Source organism: Canis lupus, chromosome 7, assembly GCF_011100685.1.
Source record: "Canis lupus familiaris isolate Mischka breed German Shepherd chromosome 7, alternate assembly UU_Cfam_GSD_1.0, whole genome shotgun sequence".
NCBI lineage: Eukaryota > Metazoa > Chordata > Mammalia > Carnivora > Canidae > Canis > Canis lupus.
Window position 1 is genome coordinate 21186748 of NC_049228.1, and position 19529 is coordinate 21206276.

At 36.7% G+C, this 19529-nt stretch overlaps 1 protein-coding gene across 10 annotated transcripts in view; it reads right to left on the reverse strand.

The window, feature by feature from the left end:
- RASAL2 (RAS protein activator like 2) overlaps positions 1–19529 on the reverse strand; it is a 347984-nt gene that overhangs the window by 53773 nt on the left and 274682 nt on the right. For all 10 annotated transcript variants that reach the window (XM_038542405.1, XM_038542404.1, XM_038542403.1 and 7 more), the window contains one exon: positions 7266–7375. In XM_038542405.1, the coding sequence (XP_038398333.1) occupies positions 7266–7375 (110 nt within the window). The remainder of the gene's footprint in view (positions 1–7265; positions 7376–19529) is intronic.

The following is a 19529-nucleotide window of genomic DNA, read 5'->3' on the forward strand; positions in this document are numbered from 1 at the left end:
AGAGAAGTAGGTGGTTTACAATATTTCCTACTCCAAAGGAAGGCAGACTTCCTGTAACTGGCGTGGCTGGGGCAAGTTTGCAATTTTGATATCTTGGACTGAATACCAGTAAGTTCTGAGTCAAGACCTTTTTATTTAAATCAACAAAAGATTAAATAAATAGACTAGTGACCTAAATATAAAGATAAAAATCATGAAATGTCTAGAAGAAAACACAGGTGAAAATCTCTTGGGACATAAAAAACACCGTACATGCAGCTGGTGGGAATATAAAATAGGTACCAATATTCTGGAAGAGCTTGGCAGTTTCTTACATACCTAAACATGTGTTTACCATCCAACCCAGCAACTGCACTTACGTGCACTTATACTAGAGAAGTGAAAACTTATGCACATGTAACTTTTCTTCATGTGTACGCAAATGTTCTTCAGTGAGTCAATGATTTCACAACTCTGGAATATCCATACAGTGGAATACTACTTAGCGATAACAAGGAATAAACTAATGATAGATGCAACAACTGGGTGGATTTCAAGGGCATTCTATGCACTAAAAAAAGGGTAATCTTAATTGGTTATTTGCCATATGATTCCATTTATATAATATTCTTGAAATAGCAAAACTATAGAGATGGAAAATTAGTGGTTGCGAGAGGGCAGGGATGGTTGTGGGGAGGCAGGTATGACCGTGAAGGGGCAGAGGGAGTTCTTTTCTGGTAATGGAACAATTCTATATCTTGATTGTGGTGGTGACTATACAAATCTATACATAGAATTAAATTGCATAGAACTATAAACACACAGAGATGAGAGCTTGTGAAAATCGAGTAGCATTTGTAGTCCAATTAACAGAATTATACCAAAATCAATTATGTGGTTTTGATATTATAACATGGGTATAGGATACAGCTATCAGAGGAAGCTGGGGGAGGGTTTTATAAGACTCTATGTACTATTTTTACAATTTCTTGTGAGTATATAAATTCAAAGGAAAAAGTTAAAAAATCAGTTCTAATTAGAAGCTCAACAAGCTCAGTATATTGTACCCAAATCCTCCCTACAAATGAACACCACACTTAACTTTTAGGTATCTCCTGACGGTGAACAAGCAGACTGCTTTAAAACCATGCTTTGTCAGTAAGCCTCAGAATTGAGGACATCACTGCAAAGGTTTTTACTTGAGGGATGTTTAAAGGAGTTAAGAAAGTTCTCCATGTGTTATCTTTACCTCAAGATACTGGTAAATTTCAGTAGCGCTTCCAGAGTAAGGGTGCAACCTGACAGACAGTTGGAATCTTAGAATGCCTGACAATGTAGTATGTCCATTTCCTAGTGTTTAAAACTTTTTATTTTATTTTTTATTTATTTTTTTTAATTTTTATTTATTTATGATAGAGAGAGAGAGATAGAGAGAGAGGCAGAGACATAGGCAGAGGGAGAAGCAGGCTCCATGCACCGGGAGCCCGACGTGGGATTCGATCCCGGGTCTCCAGGATCGTGCCCTGGGCCAAAGGCAGGCGCCAAACCACTGCGCCGCCCAGGGATCCCCTAAAACTTTTTAAAAGTGCATTTGAATTAAAGGTATATATTTCAGTCTTCTCCTGTCCCAACACCCTCTCTCATGACATGGCTTTAATTTGAAAATGTTGCCAACATTGATTCCAGGAAATCACTTTACTGGCTTTTATCTGATTAGATGGCTTTGGAACTATGATGACTTTGTGACATCCTATTGATTTTGCCTCTAAAATGTTCCTCCTATCTTGTCTCTGCCTCTTCATTCCCAGTGTCACTATCCTTCTTATAGCCTTCATTATTTCTTACAATAGCTTTTTGCTAACTGGTTTCCCAAACTTAGTCTCTGCAAACCAAGTCATTTGAAATTTTCCATTCCTGTATTAATCTATATATGCACAATTCTGATTAGGTCATTTCCTTGCTCAAAAGTGTTTAAAGGCTCCCTATTGCTATGATAAAATCCAAACTCCTTAGTATGACATTCAAGGACATCCCTGTATATGGAATATTAGGTTGAAAATAATTTTCACTCAGAATTTTAAAGACATTTCTCCACTGACTTCCAGTTTTCAATATTTCTATTGAGAATTATAATGTGATCTTCCCACTACTCTGGTATGTAACCTATTTTTTCTTTCTAGAAGCTTTTAAGAGTTTTTTTTAAGCCTCAGTTATCTGATATTTCTTGATGATGTAAATTGGTGTGTGTGTGTGTGTGCGTTGGGGAGGAGGTGCTTTTGTCTTTTTTCATTCACTGTGCTGGGAATTTGATGGCCTTTCCAACCTGGACATTTATGTTTTCTTGTTTTGAGACATTTTCTTGTGTTGTTTCTTTGACAATTTCCTCTCCGAAGTTTTTCTGTGTTCTCTTTTCCTAAAATCTTCTGGGTTGATTTTCTCAATTTTTGTTCCACTTTCTGGGAGAGTGATTTGACTCAAGCTTTTATATTTTTAATTTCTAAGCTCTCTTTCTTGTTTCTTTGATGTTCCTTTTCTTGTATCTTCTTGTTATTGTTCCATACATGTACAATCTTATCTTTTGAAAATATTTTGCTTTAAAGTTGTTTTGGCCCTGTGTGGTGTTTCTATTTCTCCTGGGTTGTTTATTTTCCCCCTCCTATTTATTTGGTTTGCTCTCCTTCATGATAGAGACTCTCCTCCAATATCTGGAGATTCTTGATTATCTGTTTATATTTCATAGTAAAGCACTGGAAAACACGAGGGAAGTTTTGTGCAATGGAATAGAGCTTATAGACTAATGAGCTTCACTCTATAGTATTTCCGGGCCAGCTGGTTTTTTTTTTTTTTTAATAATTTAACTTTTTTATTGAGGTTGAGACATGATTCACACCCCATAGAACCTATCCATTTAAAGTATACAGTTTTCAGTATATTCAGATTTGTGCAATTATCATCACAATCTAAGCTTAAAACATTTTCATTGCTCTAAAAAGAAGCCTCATGCCCACTTGCAGTCATTCCTCATTCATCACTTCCCCTATCTTATATACCCAGCCTCTGGCAACCATTAATCTACTGTTTCTATAGATTTGCTTATTCTGGACATTTCATATGAATGGAATCATACAATATAGGTCTTTTGTGGTGGGCTTTTCCACTCAGTATAAAGTTTTCAAGATTGATCCATGTTGTAGCATGTATTAGTACTTCATTCCTTTTTATGGCTGAATAATACATTTGGCCTTGAACAACCCAGGTTTGAGCTGTGCAGGTGCACATACTTATTAGTGGATTTTTTTCAGTAAATACAGTATGGTACTATAAATATATTTTCTCTTCCTTAGGATTTTAAAAACATTTTCTTTTCTCTAGCTAATTGTACTGTAAGAATACAGTCTGTAATATACATAACATACATTAATTGACTGTTTATGTTACCCATAAAGATTCTTGTCAACAATGGGCTATTAGCAGTTAGGTTTTTGGGGAGTCTAAAAATTATATGTGGATTTTCAACACACACTTAGGTTAGCATACCTAACCCCTGTGTTGAGTTCAAGGGACAACTGTAATGCATTGTATTGATATATCATGTTTTGTATATCCATTAATCAGTTGGTCATTACCACTTTTTGGCTAATATGAATAATGCTGCTATGAATATTCATGTATAAGTTTTTGTGATGACATATGTTTTCATTTCTCTTGGATATACTTATGAGTGGAATTACTAGAGAGGACTGTAATAGGCCAACACAAATGTTGCTATCTGTAGGTCTTTTTATGTGGGTTGGTTCCGTTTCTCAAATTTGCTATGTGATAAATGTAAACCTGACTGCTGGCCTTCAAGAGCTGTGTGGTGTTGAATCATTCCAGAGTTCTAGAGGTAGGTAGATAAATCAACCTCATTCTTTTGTTAGAGATTGCTAGTTGTCCTTCTAATGTCTAACCCTCCCACCTTCCTTAATAACAGACTCTTGCATTATGGGGGGAAATGATGTACCCAGGTACAACATTTCCCAGCCTCTCTTGCAGAAAGAGGTGGCAATGAGACACAACAGAAGTCACTGGATGGGGTTTCAGGAAAATGGCTTTAAAGGAAAAACACTTAGCTGGAAGACAGGCACCATTTTATGATACCTGAAACATGGGTGCTATGGCTGAATCTTTAGTAGCTCCACTCTATCTGTAAAGAGATCCTTTAAGACCCTAAGGATGGCAGAGGGAAAAGCTCAAAAAGAACTGTGCTCCTTTAGCCAGGCCTGGACTGCCCACCTTCAGATTTCTTTTTTCTTTTTTAAGTGAGGAAGAAATAATTTTGACTGTGTAAGCCATTACTATTAACTACTAGCTGATCTGAATCTGAAGTGATAGAATTCTTTTCAGAATTTCATTCTGTAGGCAACTACATCTGATCCCCTAATTTTAAGTAATCTATCATTCAGCTTTCTCCTTGTTTCATCAAAGATGGATCATATTTCTGTTTTTTATACTCAGCAATTTTTAAGACAAAAAAGCAGTAGCTTTTTTCCCTACCAACTTCAAAACTGGAACTTTACCTTTCCAATTTTATTTCCTACTTTTCTGCCTTACATACTATCAATTATTCAGTATTTCTCTTCAAGCTCCATAATCATCTAGAATCTGCTTTTGCTCATTATTGCTCTCTTCCTGTGTCTCTTTCTATGTTCATATAATACCTGTTGCACTCATAGGCCACTGCGCTGTAAGGTTGTTCCTGGTCATCCAAGAGCAAGTCATCTCACCTCACTTGTACCATTTCTCCCTGGACATTAACTTCTTTTGTTGGACTCTCCTGAGGTTGGGGCCATGTTTTTAGTTCTCCTCATTCCTTTGTAGCACATAGCTTTCTGGTGTGTATCTAACCATCACACATCATAGATGTTACTGTACATCAAGAAATTTGGTTTTTTAGAAATATTAATTGGCAAAACTTCACTTCTTATGCCTGTGCCCCCACAATTTCATAAAGGAAATTCTGAGTTTAAGGATCATTATAAATTGACCCAAAAAGCAACACCAGTACCAAATTCTACCACAGCTTTATAGCAGAGTTTATGGCTAGTAGATCATTGGCTAGACAAACCTGGAGAAAAAATAACCAAACAAATATAATACATCCAAACTCTAGTGAGTATATCCATTTATGGGAAGAATAGTTTTTGAAAAAAAAAATTTTTTTTTAAAGATTTTATTTATTTTTTCATGAGAGACAGAGAGAGAGAGAGAGAGAGATGCAGAGACACAGGCAGAGGGAGAAGCAGGCTCCATGCAAGGAGCCTGATGTGGGACTCGATCCCCGGTCTCCAGGATCACACCTTGGGCTGCAGGCAGCGCTAAACCGCTGTGCCACCGGGGCTGCCCTGAAAATTTTCTGTATAGGAAACTTCTATAATTCAAATGGATTTGAAAAATATAAATATTTGAGATTTACTGGTACCTTTTTATTATGCTATATTTGAGACACAAATATACTACTACTGATTGAAGCAGAACTGCATGGAAGGCACATATACTAAATTTAGGTCACTGAAAAGACTAAAAGTACACTAGCTATATAAAAGCAATATAGGAGACTCCAGGAGAATACAACCTCTTGGTAGTTCAATCTAAGCATTCCTTTAGGCTACCTAAAGCAAAATGGAATAGGAGGGAGCATTTTGAAATTATGAAAGTGATATTTAGTGCAAGTTTAAAAAATAAAGTACACCTATAAAAAATATTTCCCTGTCACTCAAACATATACATGATGATGCACAGTTTAAGAAAGTTGGAGTGTTTCAGTAGTTGTACAATATCCTAATTCTTAAAAACCAATATTCTGAAAAAATGTATCATTACATTTTATTGACTTATTTATAAAATGCTTTTAATTCTTAGAATGATGAAAATTGTAGAATAATAGGAATATAAGGAAAATATATGAAAAAAATCAGCTTTTTTATGATTAAAACAAAGAGGTATAAAAGAGATAATTAACGATATGACTACACAGCAAATTGGACTGACTTGCAAATTTCACAGAGCACCTCTAAAGTGGTTCAAGGATAAGAATCGCTGATAAAGCAGTATACTGTTTCTCATCAACTAAGTATGGGAGACAAGTTACTTAATCTACAAAAAAGGAGAGTAATTCTCTGCCTGGCAAATCTATAATCTGCCATTACAGAGACTGTAATCTCTGTTTGTTACATAGATAGCTAAAAATAATGAACTTTGAAAGAAAAAAAAATCCAGGATAAATAAGAGTATCAAATATGAAAGGCAGACAGGAGTTCAAATCCAAGCTCTACTACCTACTAGCTGTGTGACCTTGGGCAAGCTTCTCAATTTCTTTTATCTTAGTTCCTCATCTGCAAAATGAGGGTAATAACAGTATCTAGAGTTGTATTACATGAAAGACTACCTTAAAAATAGTTGGCAAATAGTAAGCACTCAGTAAACGCTAGTGATGGCAGCAATGTGTCAGAAAACAGCAAGTGCCATTTCCTAAATTTTGACCAATGTGGAAATATGAAGCATTAAAAATGTGTTCTAGCACACATCCAACAATTTTAGGTTACTCTCCTTAATGAGCTATGCATCTGGCGGGTATGCAAGCTGACAGCCCTAATAATCAAAATCTTGCTTTTCATACATGTCTTCTAGATGTGACTGCAAACCAATACAGCTGATTCCACATGCTGTACAACAGAGAACTATGTAGCTGTGAACTGCATGGACTTAAGCCAAATTGCTCAAGTTCCAATACCATTTTTGCTATTTACTAAGCTGTATGATCTTGGGCAAGATTGTTTAATCTCTCTGTGCCTTGGATTCTTCATCTACAAAGTGGTGATAATAATATTTATCTTATAGGGTTACTATAAACATTAAACAAGGTAATGTATATAGAGCACCTAGTGTAGTGCTCAAAACATGTTTGCTATTGTCATCATCATTCTATAGTCCTTCTACAACAGAAAGATACATCTGTGACCATTAGAATTTAATTCGATAGAAACAGGACTTAAATTAGTTCTTACTTTCCAATATTATAGGATTCTTAAACTGCCAGGGCATCTGAGCCAATACTCTGTACCTTGCCTCAATACCAGCAAGACAAAAAAAAGTGAATTTAGTATTGGATCTTTCCAATAATCACTGATACAAAGTTAGAGATGACCAAAAATGCCTTATCAAAACCCACTGAAGACTTGCTTTCCCTGTTTAAAACAAAAACAAAACCAAAACCGCCTCCTGTTTTAAGCAAGTTAACTTCCTACCTGTCATCTGCATTACGAAGGGATGGTAGCCGAAAGCTCGTGTTTCTGTCAAGCTTTGATTGGCTTTTGGTCCTCTTGATGGAGCCTTTCAGGCGCTTGCTGAAGAACCCCTAGGATGAAAAGGCAGAAGGTGACGGGAGAGAAAACCAAAAGAGCACCTTGATGTCTCCTTACTCTTCTGTACTACCTCTGAAAAAAATACTACAATTTTTATAATGAATACCAGAAAAAGAATCCAGCTTTTAATGTTTTAATTGATAAATAATGGGACACCTGGGTGGCTCAGTGGTTGGGCGTCTGCCTTCAGCTCAGGGAATGATCTCATGGTCCCCAGATCAAATCCCACATCAGGTTCCCTGCATGGGGCCTGCTTCTCCCTCTGCCTGTGTCTTTCCCTTTCTCTCTCTGTGTCTCTCATGAATAAATAAATAAAATCTTTTAAAAAAATTTATAAATAACAGTTGCTTGAAACCACCTGTTAATGTGATGAAAAATTTTTTTCTTCTAGGATAACTGGTATAATTAAACTTTTTGATAACACTTATTTCTTAAATAAGAGAAGTTTTATTCTAAGAACTACCCCCCCACCCCCAGCAAAACCTCTCAAACCAAAAAAAAAAAGAATTACGTAACTAGTATAAGGTAATGTGTTGGTAGTCTCAAAAGTGTTAAAGTTTGGTCTTTGTCACCTTGGGTATGTTATTTGTAAACTTGTTTTAAATGTAGCTAAACTACAAGACAGTGTGGTACTGGCACAAAAACAGACACATAGATCAATGGAACAGAATAGAGAACCCAGAAGTGGACCCTGAACTTTATGGGCAACTAATATTCGATAAAGGAGGAAAGACTATCCATTGGAAGAAAGACAGTCTCTTCAATAAATGGTGCTGGGAAAATTGGACATCCACATGCAGAAGAATGAAACTAGACCACTCTCTTGCACCATACACAAAGATAAACTCAAAATGGATGAAAGATCTAAATGTGAGACAAGATTCCATCAAAATCCTAGAGGAGAACACAGGCAACACCCTTTTTGAACTCAGCCACAGTAACTTCTTGCAAGATACATCCACGAAGGCATAAGAAACAAAAGCAAAAATGAACTATTGGGACTTCATCAAGATAAGAAGCTTTTGCACAGCAAAAGTTGTGAAGAGTCAACAAAACTCAAAGACAACCTACAGAACGGGAGAAGATATTTGCAAATGACAGATCAGATAAAGGGCTAGTTTCCAAGATCTATAAAGAACTTATTAAACTCAACACCAAAGAAACAAACAATCCAATCATGAAATGGGCAAAAGACATGAAGAGAAATCTCACAGAGGAAGACATAGACATGGCCAACACGCACATGAGAAAATGCTCCGCATCACTTGCCATCAGGGAAATACAAATCAAAACCACAATGAGATACCACCTCACACCAGTGAGAATGGGGAAAATTAACAAGGCAGGAAACCACAAATGTTGGAGAGGATGCGGAGAAAAGGGAACCCTCTTACACTGTTGGTGGGAATGTGAACTGGTGCAGCCACTCTGGAAAACTGTGTGGAGGTTCCTCAAACAGTTAAAAATATACCTGCCCTACGACCCAGCAATTGCACTGTTGGGGATTTACCCCAAAGATACAGATGCAATGAAACGCCGGGACACCTGCACCCCGATGTTTATAGCAGCAATGGCCACGATAGCCAAACTGTGGAAGGAGCCTCGGTGTCCATCGAAAGATGAATGGATAAAGAAGCTGTGGTTTATGTATACAATGGAATATTACTCAGCCATTAGAAGCGACAAATACCCACCATTTGCTTGGACGTGGATGGAACTGGAGGGTATTATGCTGAGTGAAGTAAGTCAATCGGAGAAGGACAAACATTATATGTTCTCATTCATTTAGGGAATATAAATAATAGTGAAAGGGAATATAAGGGAAAGGAGAAGAAATGTGTGGGAAATATCAGAAAGGGAGACAGAACATAAAGACTCCTAACTCTGGAAAACGAACTAGGGGTGGTGGAAGGGGAGGAGGGTGGGGGGTGGGAGTGAATGGGTGACGGGCATGAGGGGGGCACTTGACGGGATGAGCCCTGGGTGTTATTCTGTATGTTGGTAAATTGAACACCAATAAAAAATTAATTTATTTAAAAAAATAAATGTAGCTAAACTATCCCAAAATAGATAATCATTTATGAAACCACTGAACATCTAGATTTCAGAACAAAGTAGTTTATAGTTTTTGGCCTCTGCTTGCCTCCTACCACCTCCATCAAACTACCTAAAGTTCCTATAAACATTTCCTAGTCTTTGCACCTGGTAAACAATGAGCACCCAATAAAAGTGTGTAGAATAATGGAATAAATGCATACATGAATGATGATGGCCACTGCTTTCAAGTAACAATTCTACTGTTGGCAGATGAAAGGGCAGCTTACGTAAATATACAAAATGTCTTAGAAAAAGTTAAAATTCAAAGTATTTTGATGCTGAGAAAATGACCTTCTAATCATCTTGAGATAAATATTATCTTGTAAAAGCTACATACAATAAACATTTCCATAAAGAAGAAAAAGAAATGCTGAGTCAAGATCAGCATGTCAAATCTTTTATATTCTTTTACTAATCACCAAAGCCCACTGTTCTGGGTGAAGACTATATTAATCAAGATACACTGGGTTATATTTATCTCACCATCTTAGTACATATCTATCTGTGAGCAGATCAACTAAGGGAGATGGGGGCTTGGCCCTATGCTACTCTCACTCAGGGACTTAGGCCAAAGGAGGCTCCTCCTCTGTGCATCTATTAGTTGCTTCAGCAGGAGAAAGGAAATGTGGCAAGTTATGTACTAGTTCTTAAAGCTTCATGTCATTTCTTGTCTCATCTCACTGGACAAAATCACATGATCACACCTAAATTCCATGGGAAAAGGGTATACAATTGTATCATGTATCCAGAAAGAAAACTGGGAATATCTGGTGAACACTAATGTAGACTGTCACAGTGTGCTTACCCATGCCAAGTATTTTGCAAACACACAGGCATTGCTCTCTCCATTTGGAAAAATGGAAACAAACTTATTTGAATCAGAAGTAAAACTATTTAGATGACTTAAAAAAAAAAAAAAAGACCTTATTTCTGTAGCCCAAAGAATAAAGCTAAAAATCCTAGAAAATACCACAGACATAATTCCCTAGGCTGTTTTTATTATAGGTGCATAGAAACTGACTGGAGAGAAGAAAACAAAACTTCTTTTTTTTTTTTTTTTAAAGTACTACATTTCTTTTTGTTTCTATTTTTTAAATTTTTTATTTTAAGTTCAACTTAGTTAACATATAGTGTGTTATTACTTTCAGGGGTAGAATTTAGTGATTCACTAGTTGTATACAACACTCAGTGCTCTGATCATGTGTATATCATGTGCCCTCCTTAGTGCCCAATTCCTCAGTTACTCCATCCCCCAACCCACCTCCCCTCCAGCAACACTACTTGTTTCCTAGAGTTAAGAGTCTCTTACGGTTTGCCTACCTTTCTGCTTTTATCTTATTTTTCCTTCCCTTGCCCTGTGTTCATCTGTTTTATTTCTTAAATTCTACAAATGAGTGAAATCATATGGTATTTGTCTTTCTTTGACTGACTTATTTTAGTTAGTATAATACCCACATTTCCTTTTCTTTTTTTAAAGATTTTATGGTTTTATTTTATTTTTTAAGATTTTATTTACTTATTTAAGAGAGAGAGAGCATGAGCAGTGGGCAGGAAGGGTAGAGAGAAGGAGAGGCAGACCCCTTACTAAGCAGGAACCCCAATATAGGGCTTAATCCCAGGACCCAGAGATCCTGACCTGAGCCAAAGACAGAAGCGTAACCAACTGAGCCACCCAGCTGCCCCAAGATTTTATTTTTAAGTAATCTCTATACCCAATGTGGGACTTGAACCTACAATCCCGAGATCAAGAGTTGTAATGTTCTACCAACTGAGTCAACCGGGCTCCCCTAAAGTACTGTATTTCTTAGAGACAGGCATTTGTCTGGTCTCCTGTACAATTTTAGCATTGCTAGGGAAAGTCACTGCCATTTGTTCTCCAAGGCAAAGGCTTTATTTACTACTTATTATGATTCAATCAGGATGAGTCACCACATTTGCTCACAAATGTAGTTAGCAAACCAGACATAAGTTTATAGAATTCTATTAGGATTGTTTATGGTTGGTTCAAAAACCACTGGCTTAAGTTGAGATTTGGCCCAAGGACTTGCTCATATACCATATATAAATGTATTTCAAAAAAAACACAGTTAACAGAATGTACTGGTGGATGTTCACTCATATAGCCACTTTTTGTGGCTCTTACTATATAATACTTTAAAAAAAAAAAGATTATTTATTTATTTATTTATTTATTTATTTATTTATTTATTTATTTATTAATGAAAGATACAGAGAGGCAGAGACACAGGCAGAGAGAGAGAAGCAGGCTCCATGCAGGGAGCCTGACGTGGGACTGGATCCCGGGTCTCCAGGATCACACCCTGGGCTGAAGGCAGGCACCAAACCGCTGAGCCACCCAGGCATCCCTAAATAATACTTTCTTATTTTAATCCATTTATTTTATAAATATTTGTTTTATGTCTATTTGTTGTAAAGCATCAGGTATTGCAAGAGAATCAAAGATAAAACAAACACAAACTCTGCCCCCAAGGAGCTTATAGTTTAATATGGGATATGGAGACTAATTATAAGTATATATGACACAATCAGGGAGGTAAGTGGTCTTAATGTATGGCATATTTAACCACAAAATATCATTTTTCGTTGACTCTAGGACACCACTGATTGTAAATAATACTATTATTTTATGTACACTATGAAAAAAGCTGCCAATAAAACTATAGCACAATGCTTTATCACTTAACATTTTTATTTTGTATTAAAAAAGTTTTATAGACTTACTTAGGCAGGTTTTGTCATATATCGTGATTACATAAAAAGAAAATATGGTTAAGGTATTCCTAATACTTCTTTCTTCTGAACTACTTTTTGACTTGGAGTAGTTGCTGTACATATTTTTCCACAAAATATCATCCTGTATCTTTTTGAGAATATTGATGGCAGAGTTATCTTAAAAGAGTAACTTAAAGGGATGTTAAAATGTGAAAAAAATGTGCATCTCAGATTGATAATGTGGTATTATTTTAGAAAGGTACATACAAATTTCAGGATTTCAGAGAAAGATGAGGTTACATCATCTGGAGAAATAAGAGGAAGTTCTATGGCAGAAGTGGAATGAATATGCTAGGTCCCAATGGGTAGACAGGATTTGGGTTTGGGGGTGCTGAGGAGCAGAGGTATTGTATGGAGCACAGCTTGAGAATGTCATGGAGATAAGAATACACTGGGCATCCCTTAAGTAGATGTAGTATGGCTGATATATAATTAGAAGTAGCAAAAAATAAGGTTGGGAAGGTGGTTGCCCACTTATTAATGCATACTTATTGCTCCCATTGGCCCTTAAACTTTTGAGGGAAGATGTAAGATATAATGTTTTATTCTATTTTAACATCTACCACAGTGTCTAAACTTTAGTAAGCACTAAAGTTTCACATAGATATTCAATATCTATGTGAAACTATGGTTGTTCTGGGAATACAGATAAGGGAAAGTTTAAGATAGCCCAGAGTAGTAATATTTCATAGAGGTGGTAGAATCCACAACAAAATTCTGCTTTTATTTCCTTGATAAAATTGAAACATGGTTCTCACCTGAGAATATGTTTAGCTCAGGCTATAAAGGTTGCTCTGGCATCAGTCTATTTAGCCATGTGGTCTCCTCCCACATAACTAAACAGATGATGCCACTAAAAACTCATTATATCCAAGCAAGTCTTAGCTTCTGCTATGCCTCTGTCCCAGACCAACTATGCAGTGAGCCAGTTTCTCAGTAACATTACCCCCTCACAGTGTATGGCATGCCCACTTGCCCTGCTTCTTCTGAGCAATTCCTTATGAAGAGATCACAATCCTTTGCACCAAGCAATTCTTCTGCCTTGACTATAGATTACTGGACCAAGGATGGATAACTAATATAAAAGTACCTAAGAGAGGGGGCCTGGTAAGAGTTCTTCCTGAAAGATACGGTATCATTTGGTACCTACTAAATATTCTAGTCTGATTCCTGGCCATTCCCTGCTGTACACTTTACTCTCTAGCAACTCTGAAAGCCTGACATTCTCTATGTTCACCATGCATCTCTGCTGCTGTTCATATTCCCTTCCTTTTCCCTGGTTAAGTCATCCTTTGAGACTCAGCTGAGGCATGATCTCTTCTAGCATGTTTTTTGACATGACCTACACCTTGCTCTAGATGAGGTGGCCCTCCTCTGTGCTTCCAAGTATTCCAAGTAAATACAGTCAGTCTTACATTCAGCATGCTGCATGCCCACTTATGTGCCAACAGCCTTCCCTCTAAACTCTGAATTCAGGGCAGGGATGAAGCAACCTTTAACTTCCCAGGGCAGGTCTGGTATCAGGCATTTTGTAGGGGCTCAATAAATGTCTGTAGGACGGAAATAAAATGGACTGTGAAATGAATAAAAGCCATTGTTGTAGTGTAGAAAGAGCAGGCAACTCTGAATCAGAATGTGTGGCTTCAAATCCTGGCTCCAATTTCTCCTATTGAATGACCCTGGACAAGTCCTAATTTCCAAGTTTCAGATTTCCCACCTGTAAAATGAGGAATAAAAAATCGTCTTCCTGGGGCCATTCCAAAGAATAAATTAACTGAATGGAAAAGTACTTTTAAAATAATGGAAAAATGGGTCCCTGTAAGTATTAAGTGAATGTGAATTTCGGGTGAGAGACCACTGAATAGATGAGGCAGAATCACAGTTTTTCCCCTTAGAAACAACCACATCAAAGGAAGGGAAGAAATAAGTTCCACAAATAGCAGGGATTTTTGGCTCTTTTGTTCAGTGATATATGCTAGTACCTACAGGAATACTTGGTACATCATAAGTACTCGATTAACATTTGTTGACTGACTGAATTTACTGAAGGTTTTCTGGATATGAAGCACTGGCTAGGAGCTTTCCAATATGCAATACTGTTTAATTGATGCAACAATGCTACAAAATAAGTATTCAGCAACTTGCTTCAGGTAACCCAGTTGGGAAATGAGGAGTCAGAATTTAAACCCAGGATATTGAAAGTACCTAAAAAAAAAAAAAAAGTTCATTCATTCATGTATTTATTGAGCACCCTTTATTGGCCAGATACTTGAGGCACTTGACATGTATCAGTGAACAAAACAAACACATATCTTTGCCTTCATTAAGTTTCATATACTAGTAGGAGACAGACAATACACAAAGAACACAATAAATTAGTAAAAGACAAGTGCTATAGAAAAATAGGGTCATGTAAAGAGCTGAGAATATAAAATGGTCATCATGATAAGCCTTTTGGAGAAATATTACACTGACTAAAGACTTGAAGGAGGTGAGTTAGCCTGCAGATATCAGAAGGGAAAAGCATTCCAGGCAACACGAATGGGCTGGGCAAAGGCTTTAGGTAGAAGAACTCCTGGTATGTTTCAGAAAGAGCCAAGAGGTCAGTGTGGCTGGAGTGGAGAAAGCAATGGGAAGGGTTGTGGGAAATGTCTCAGCAGTGGGGTGAGTGGACAGATCCTGCATGCCATTGTGAGGACTTTACCTTTTACTCTGATTTCTAAAGAAAGCAAAAGTGAGAGACAAGACCATCCAAAGTAGTCACAAATGAGAAAGCATTTGCTTTTCTGAGAGAAATAACTTATAGCTAAAGAGTAGAAATGTGTACTGATTTAATATGGTTTTGAGCAAGAATATGCACTATGTGAACAGTTCATTTTTAAAATCAACAGTAGATCACCTGTCAACAGCTGGGATAGAACATGTCTGACTTTTCCCAAGTCACACAACTGCTAAGTGGCAGAGTGTAACTTTATGCCCAGGCAGCCGGACTCTGGAACCTTTGCTTTTTAACCACTATACTACACCGATTCCCCATGTTCTCATTTCTCTTCAAAATACTTCTAGGCCCTATAATATAACACATTTTCTCCATGTGTGCTGCACTTAACTTCTACACATCTCTTATTACAGAATTATATACCACAAAAAAGAAAGAAATGCACTATGACAATTCGAAAATATGAGGGGGAAAAACCCAAAACACCCACTAAAGTGACATGTGACAGAAAAATTTGCCCCTAAGCCTCCTATCTATATAATTAAACTGAAGTAAAATAAAAACTCTATTGAAATTACTTTTATATTGAAATTACTTTTATATGACCACTGATTCAGTGGTCACTGTCAGAAAAAAAAATTCAAATATAAAATTTACAAAGAGATGGATATTGAGAGGAATATACTGCTTTCACATCAAGCTATAACTACGTCTTATGTGAATGATACTCCCATGAGCTGACTTAAAAATCCAATAGCATCAATAGAAACAAAGGAAAAGACTATAAATAAACTGATTTCCTCCTTCTGACACCAACCTCATCTAAAAAGACACTAACAAAACCCTCATAACAAATCCTACCTCATCCAATACTCCTTGGAAATACTGTTGCTACCAGCTACTGTTCTGAAAAACAGTAGAGAGCTTATCATTTAAGCAACTCCATTGTCATATAGCAAATGATACAACTAAAAGGACTTACTTTAATTAGTTGGTACTCCCTCTTTTCTGTCAAAATAAGGCTTAAATTTAGCAACTGCCAGGGAAAGGAAAAGCCAAATGTTGCCTTTTTCTGGAGCTTGGTATATGTTAAGAGAGCAATAAAAGTTGTTCTCCACCTACAAACCAGAGTAACCCCCGAAGACTGAACTTGGCTATCAGGGCATGTCTGGTAACTGAAATAAAACTGCTGCTATGCAACCACTCTCAGAAGCCTCCATGATGGTAACGAGAGCCGCCGACTTGCCCTTGTCCTTGGGCTGCCTCTGGTCCCTTAAGACGGGGTGGGGGTGGGGGGGGGAGTGGAGACGGAAAAGCATGTCATCACCTTTTACACAAAAACACCATGATCTGCAACCCAAGCCTGCTGCCATCCAGTGTGAGACTTTTTCTTATCAAAGGCTGCACCAGGGATTAAGGAAATCCAGATGATTTAAGTAACTTTACGAGCAGTTCCTTAAAATATTACATGCCTCACAATAAGAAAATGCTACCTTGTCTACTAGAAAGGACCCAGGTGAGAATTGTTCTCATCCTGGCTTCTTAAGTTTTCCCCTAATTAGTAGACTCATTTCTGTGTATTTGTGTGTTTTAGCAGTTCATGGAATTATGGATTGCAGTTATGAGAAGGGTGATGTCCTATATAAATGATTCCTTTCCTTATCTTTTAATATACTTTAGGAACTTACAGATGTTCTGAAAATGTTCACTAGAATTCAGTTGTGGACAATTAACAAGAAAGAAGGAAAAGGAAGGGTAACTGAAAATGTTAAACTCCACTTTGCAGTCATCATATTTCATTTCCTTAGTTTATCTTCCAGTTTGGGAAGTCCAAATACAAAGGGAAACTCTAGGTAACAAGGATAACAACAAAAGAAATCGTTGCAAAGTGCTCTCTAGTTAACAAGCAGTTTCATTGTGGGTAACATCCCCCCTAGTGGGGATTTTTGTTTGTTTTTGTTTTTGTTTTGCAAATTAAAGCATCAAAGGGAAAAAGAAAAGGTCCTATAATAAATTACGATTGTTTTTCTAGCTCAGAGCTGATGAATCAGAATCTTTGGGTGTTGAGCAGTGATCTGCATTTTTGACAAACATCTCATGATTCCCTTTTATTTAACAAAGTAAAACATTATGAAACTTTAAAACATATAAAAGCACATACATTAATACATTAACCACATATCCATTAATCAGATCGAACTCACATTATCGAACTTACTAATAATAATTGATATATTATTAGATATTAAAGTATAAAAGTAAAATATGTATATGTATTATATATACATGCTATTAAAATTATTATGATATGTATGACATACTGATATATTAAGATTTGTTTGGGAGGGCAAATACCTTTTCTACCCCTAAGAATATTCTTTTTTTTTTTAAGATTTTATTTATTTATTCATGAGAGACACAGAGAAAGAAAGAGAGAGAGAGAGTGAGAGAGAGAGAGAGGCAGAGGGAGAAGCAGGCTCCGTGCAGGGAGCCCAATGTGGGACTCGATCCCGGGGCTCCAGGACCATGCCCTGGGCCTAAGGCAGGCGCCAAACCACTTAGCCACCCAGGAATCTACCCCCCCCCCCCCCAGAATATTCTTTGTCTTTAGAGATTCATTTTCATTTGATAGAACATTGTTATATCAGATTTTTTTTGGTTATTACCTTCCTGTTAAATTTTTTCAAACCTTTTACTTTCAACTTTTATATGTTATAAATGTATCTTTTTTTTAAAAAAACATTGAGTCTATTGAGGTATAATTTATGAAAGGAAAATTCACTATATTTAGGTTTACAGTCTGATGAGTGTTAACAAGTATATATGCTACTGCTGAGATACGGATTTCTATCACCCAAACATTCCTTTATGCCACTTTACAGTCAATCCACTCCTCCTACCTCAGCCCCTAGTAACCACTAACCTGCTTTGTCCCTACAGTTTTATCTTTTACATACTGTTATAGAAATAGAATTATGCAGAATGGAGTCTTTTATCACTTAGCACACTGCTTTGGGAATTGATCCATGCTATTGCATGTATCAGTAGTCCACCATTCCTTTTGATTCCACATATGGATATACCAAAATATGTTTACCCATTTGGCAACTGATGGACATTTGGGTTGTTTCCAGTTTGGATCTTAGGAATAAATCTGCTCAAAAAAAAAATGTGTGAACAAGTCTTTACGTGGACATATGGTTTGGGAGTCACAGAATTAAAAGCTTCATTGGAAATTCACAAACAAATAGCATGGAGACATGGCAACTTTTTAAAAGGATAAGATGAGATGAGAGATGGAGTGGTGGAGGGAACTTGAGAAGGAATCCCTGTTTTTTTCCTTTCTATGTAATTTTAGATTTTACAGAAAATTCAGAAAAATAGTGGAGAGTTTTCTCTTGCACAGCTTCCCTTAATGTTAACATCTTACATAACCATAGTAAAATTATGAAAATGAGAAAATTAACATAGGGTAGCATACCAACAAATTACAGATCCAATTCTAATTTCACCAGTTTTTCCACCATATTAATTTTCTATTGCCACAATAACAAATTACCACAATAAGGTGGCTCAAACAGTACAAATCTTGTTATCTTACAGTTCTGTGGGTCAAAAGTCCATAGGTCTCACCTGGCTAAAATCAAGGTGTCCGTAGGGCTATATTCCTTTCTAAAGGCCATAGGAGAGAATCTGTTTCGAGCCTCTTCCATCTCCAAAAGCCACCCACACTTCTTGGTTTATGATTCCCTTCCTCTATCTTCAAGGCTAGCAATGTCACATCTTTCTGAAAGGTTCTGTTTTAAGGCCTTGTGATTAGATTGAACCCACCTAGATAATCGATGGTACTCTTCTCACCTCAAGGTCTTTAGCCTTAATCCCTTCTGCAAAAGTCTCTTTTGCCATGTAAAATAGCATATTTACAGATTCTGTGTAAGATGTGGACATCTTGGGGGCCATTATTCTACCTTTCTTCCACACATAGTTTATATAATTATTTTCTTACAAGTGGGCATTTAGATTGTTCCCAATATTTTGCAATTTATAAACAGTGCTGCAAAGAATATCTTGTGCATCTGTATTTTCATACTGCTGGAGGTACACCTGCAGGGTACACGGTTAGAAGTGAGATTGCTGGGTCAAATGGTAAGCATGTAGGTAGCTGTGCCGAAATCTCCTCTAGAAGGATTGTACTAGTTTGTATTCCCATCAGCAATGTATGAGACTGTCTGTTTCCTATGACCTCACCAACAATATTTGTCATACTATATAGTTTTTGCTAGTCTAAAAGGTGAGATAGTATCAAAATATTGTTCTAACTTGCATTTCTCTGATTATAAGTGGGTTTGAACATTCTTTCTATCTGTTTAGGACAATTTTTATAGCATTTGGAAACTACTATTCAAACTTTTCCCCAGTTTTTCTATTGGGTTTTGGTCATTTGTCCCTCAAATTTTAATGGTCCTTCATATGTTGTGAATGTTTTCTCTCAGCTGATTGTCTTTAACTTTGTTATGATGTTTTTTTTGCCACATAAT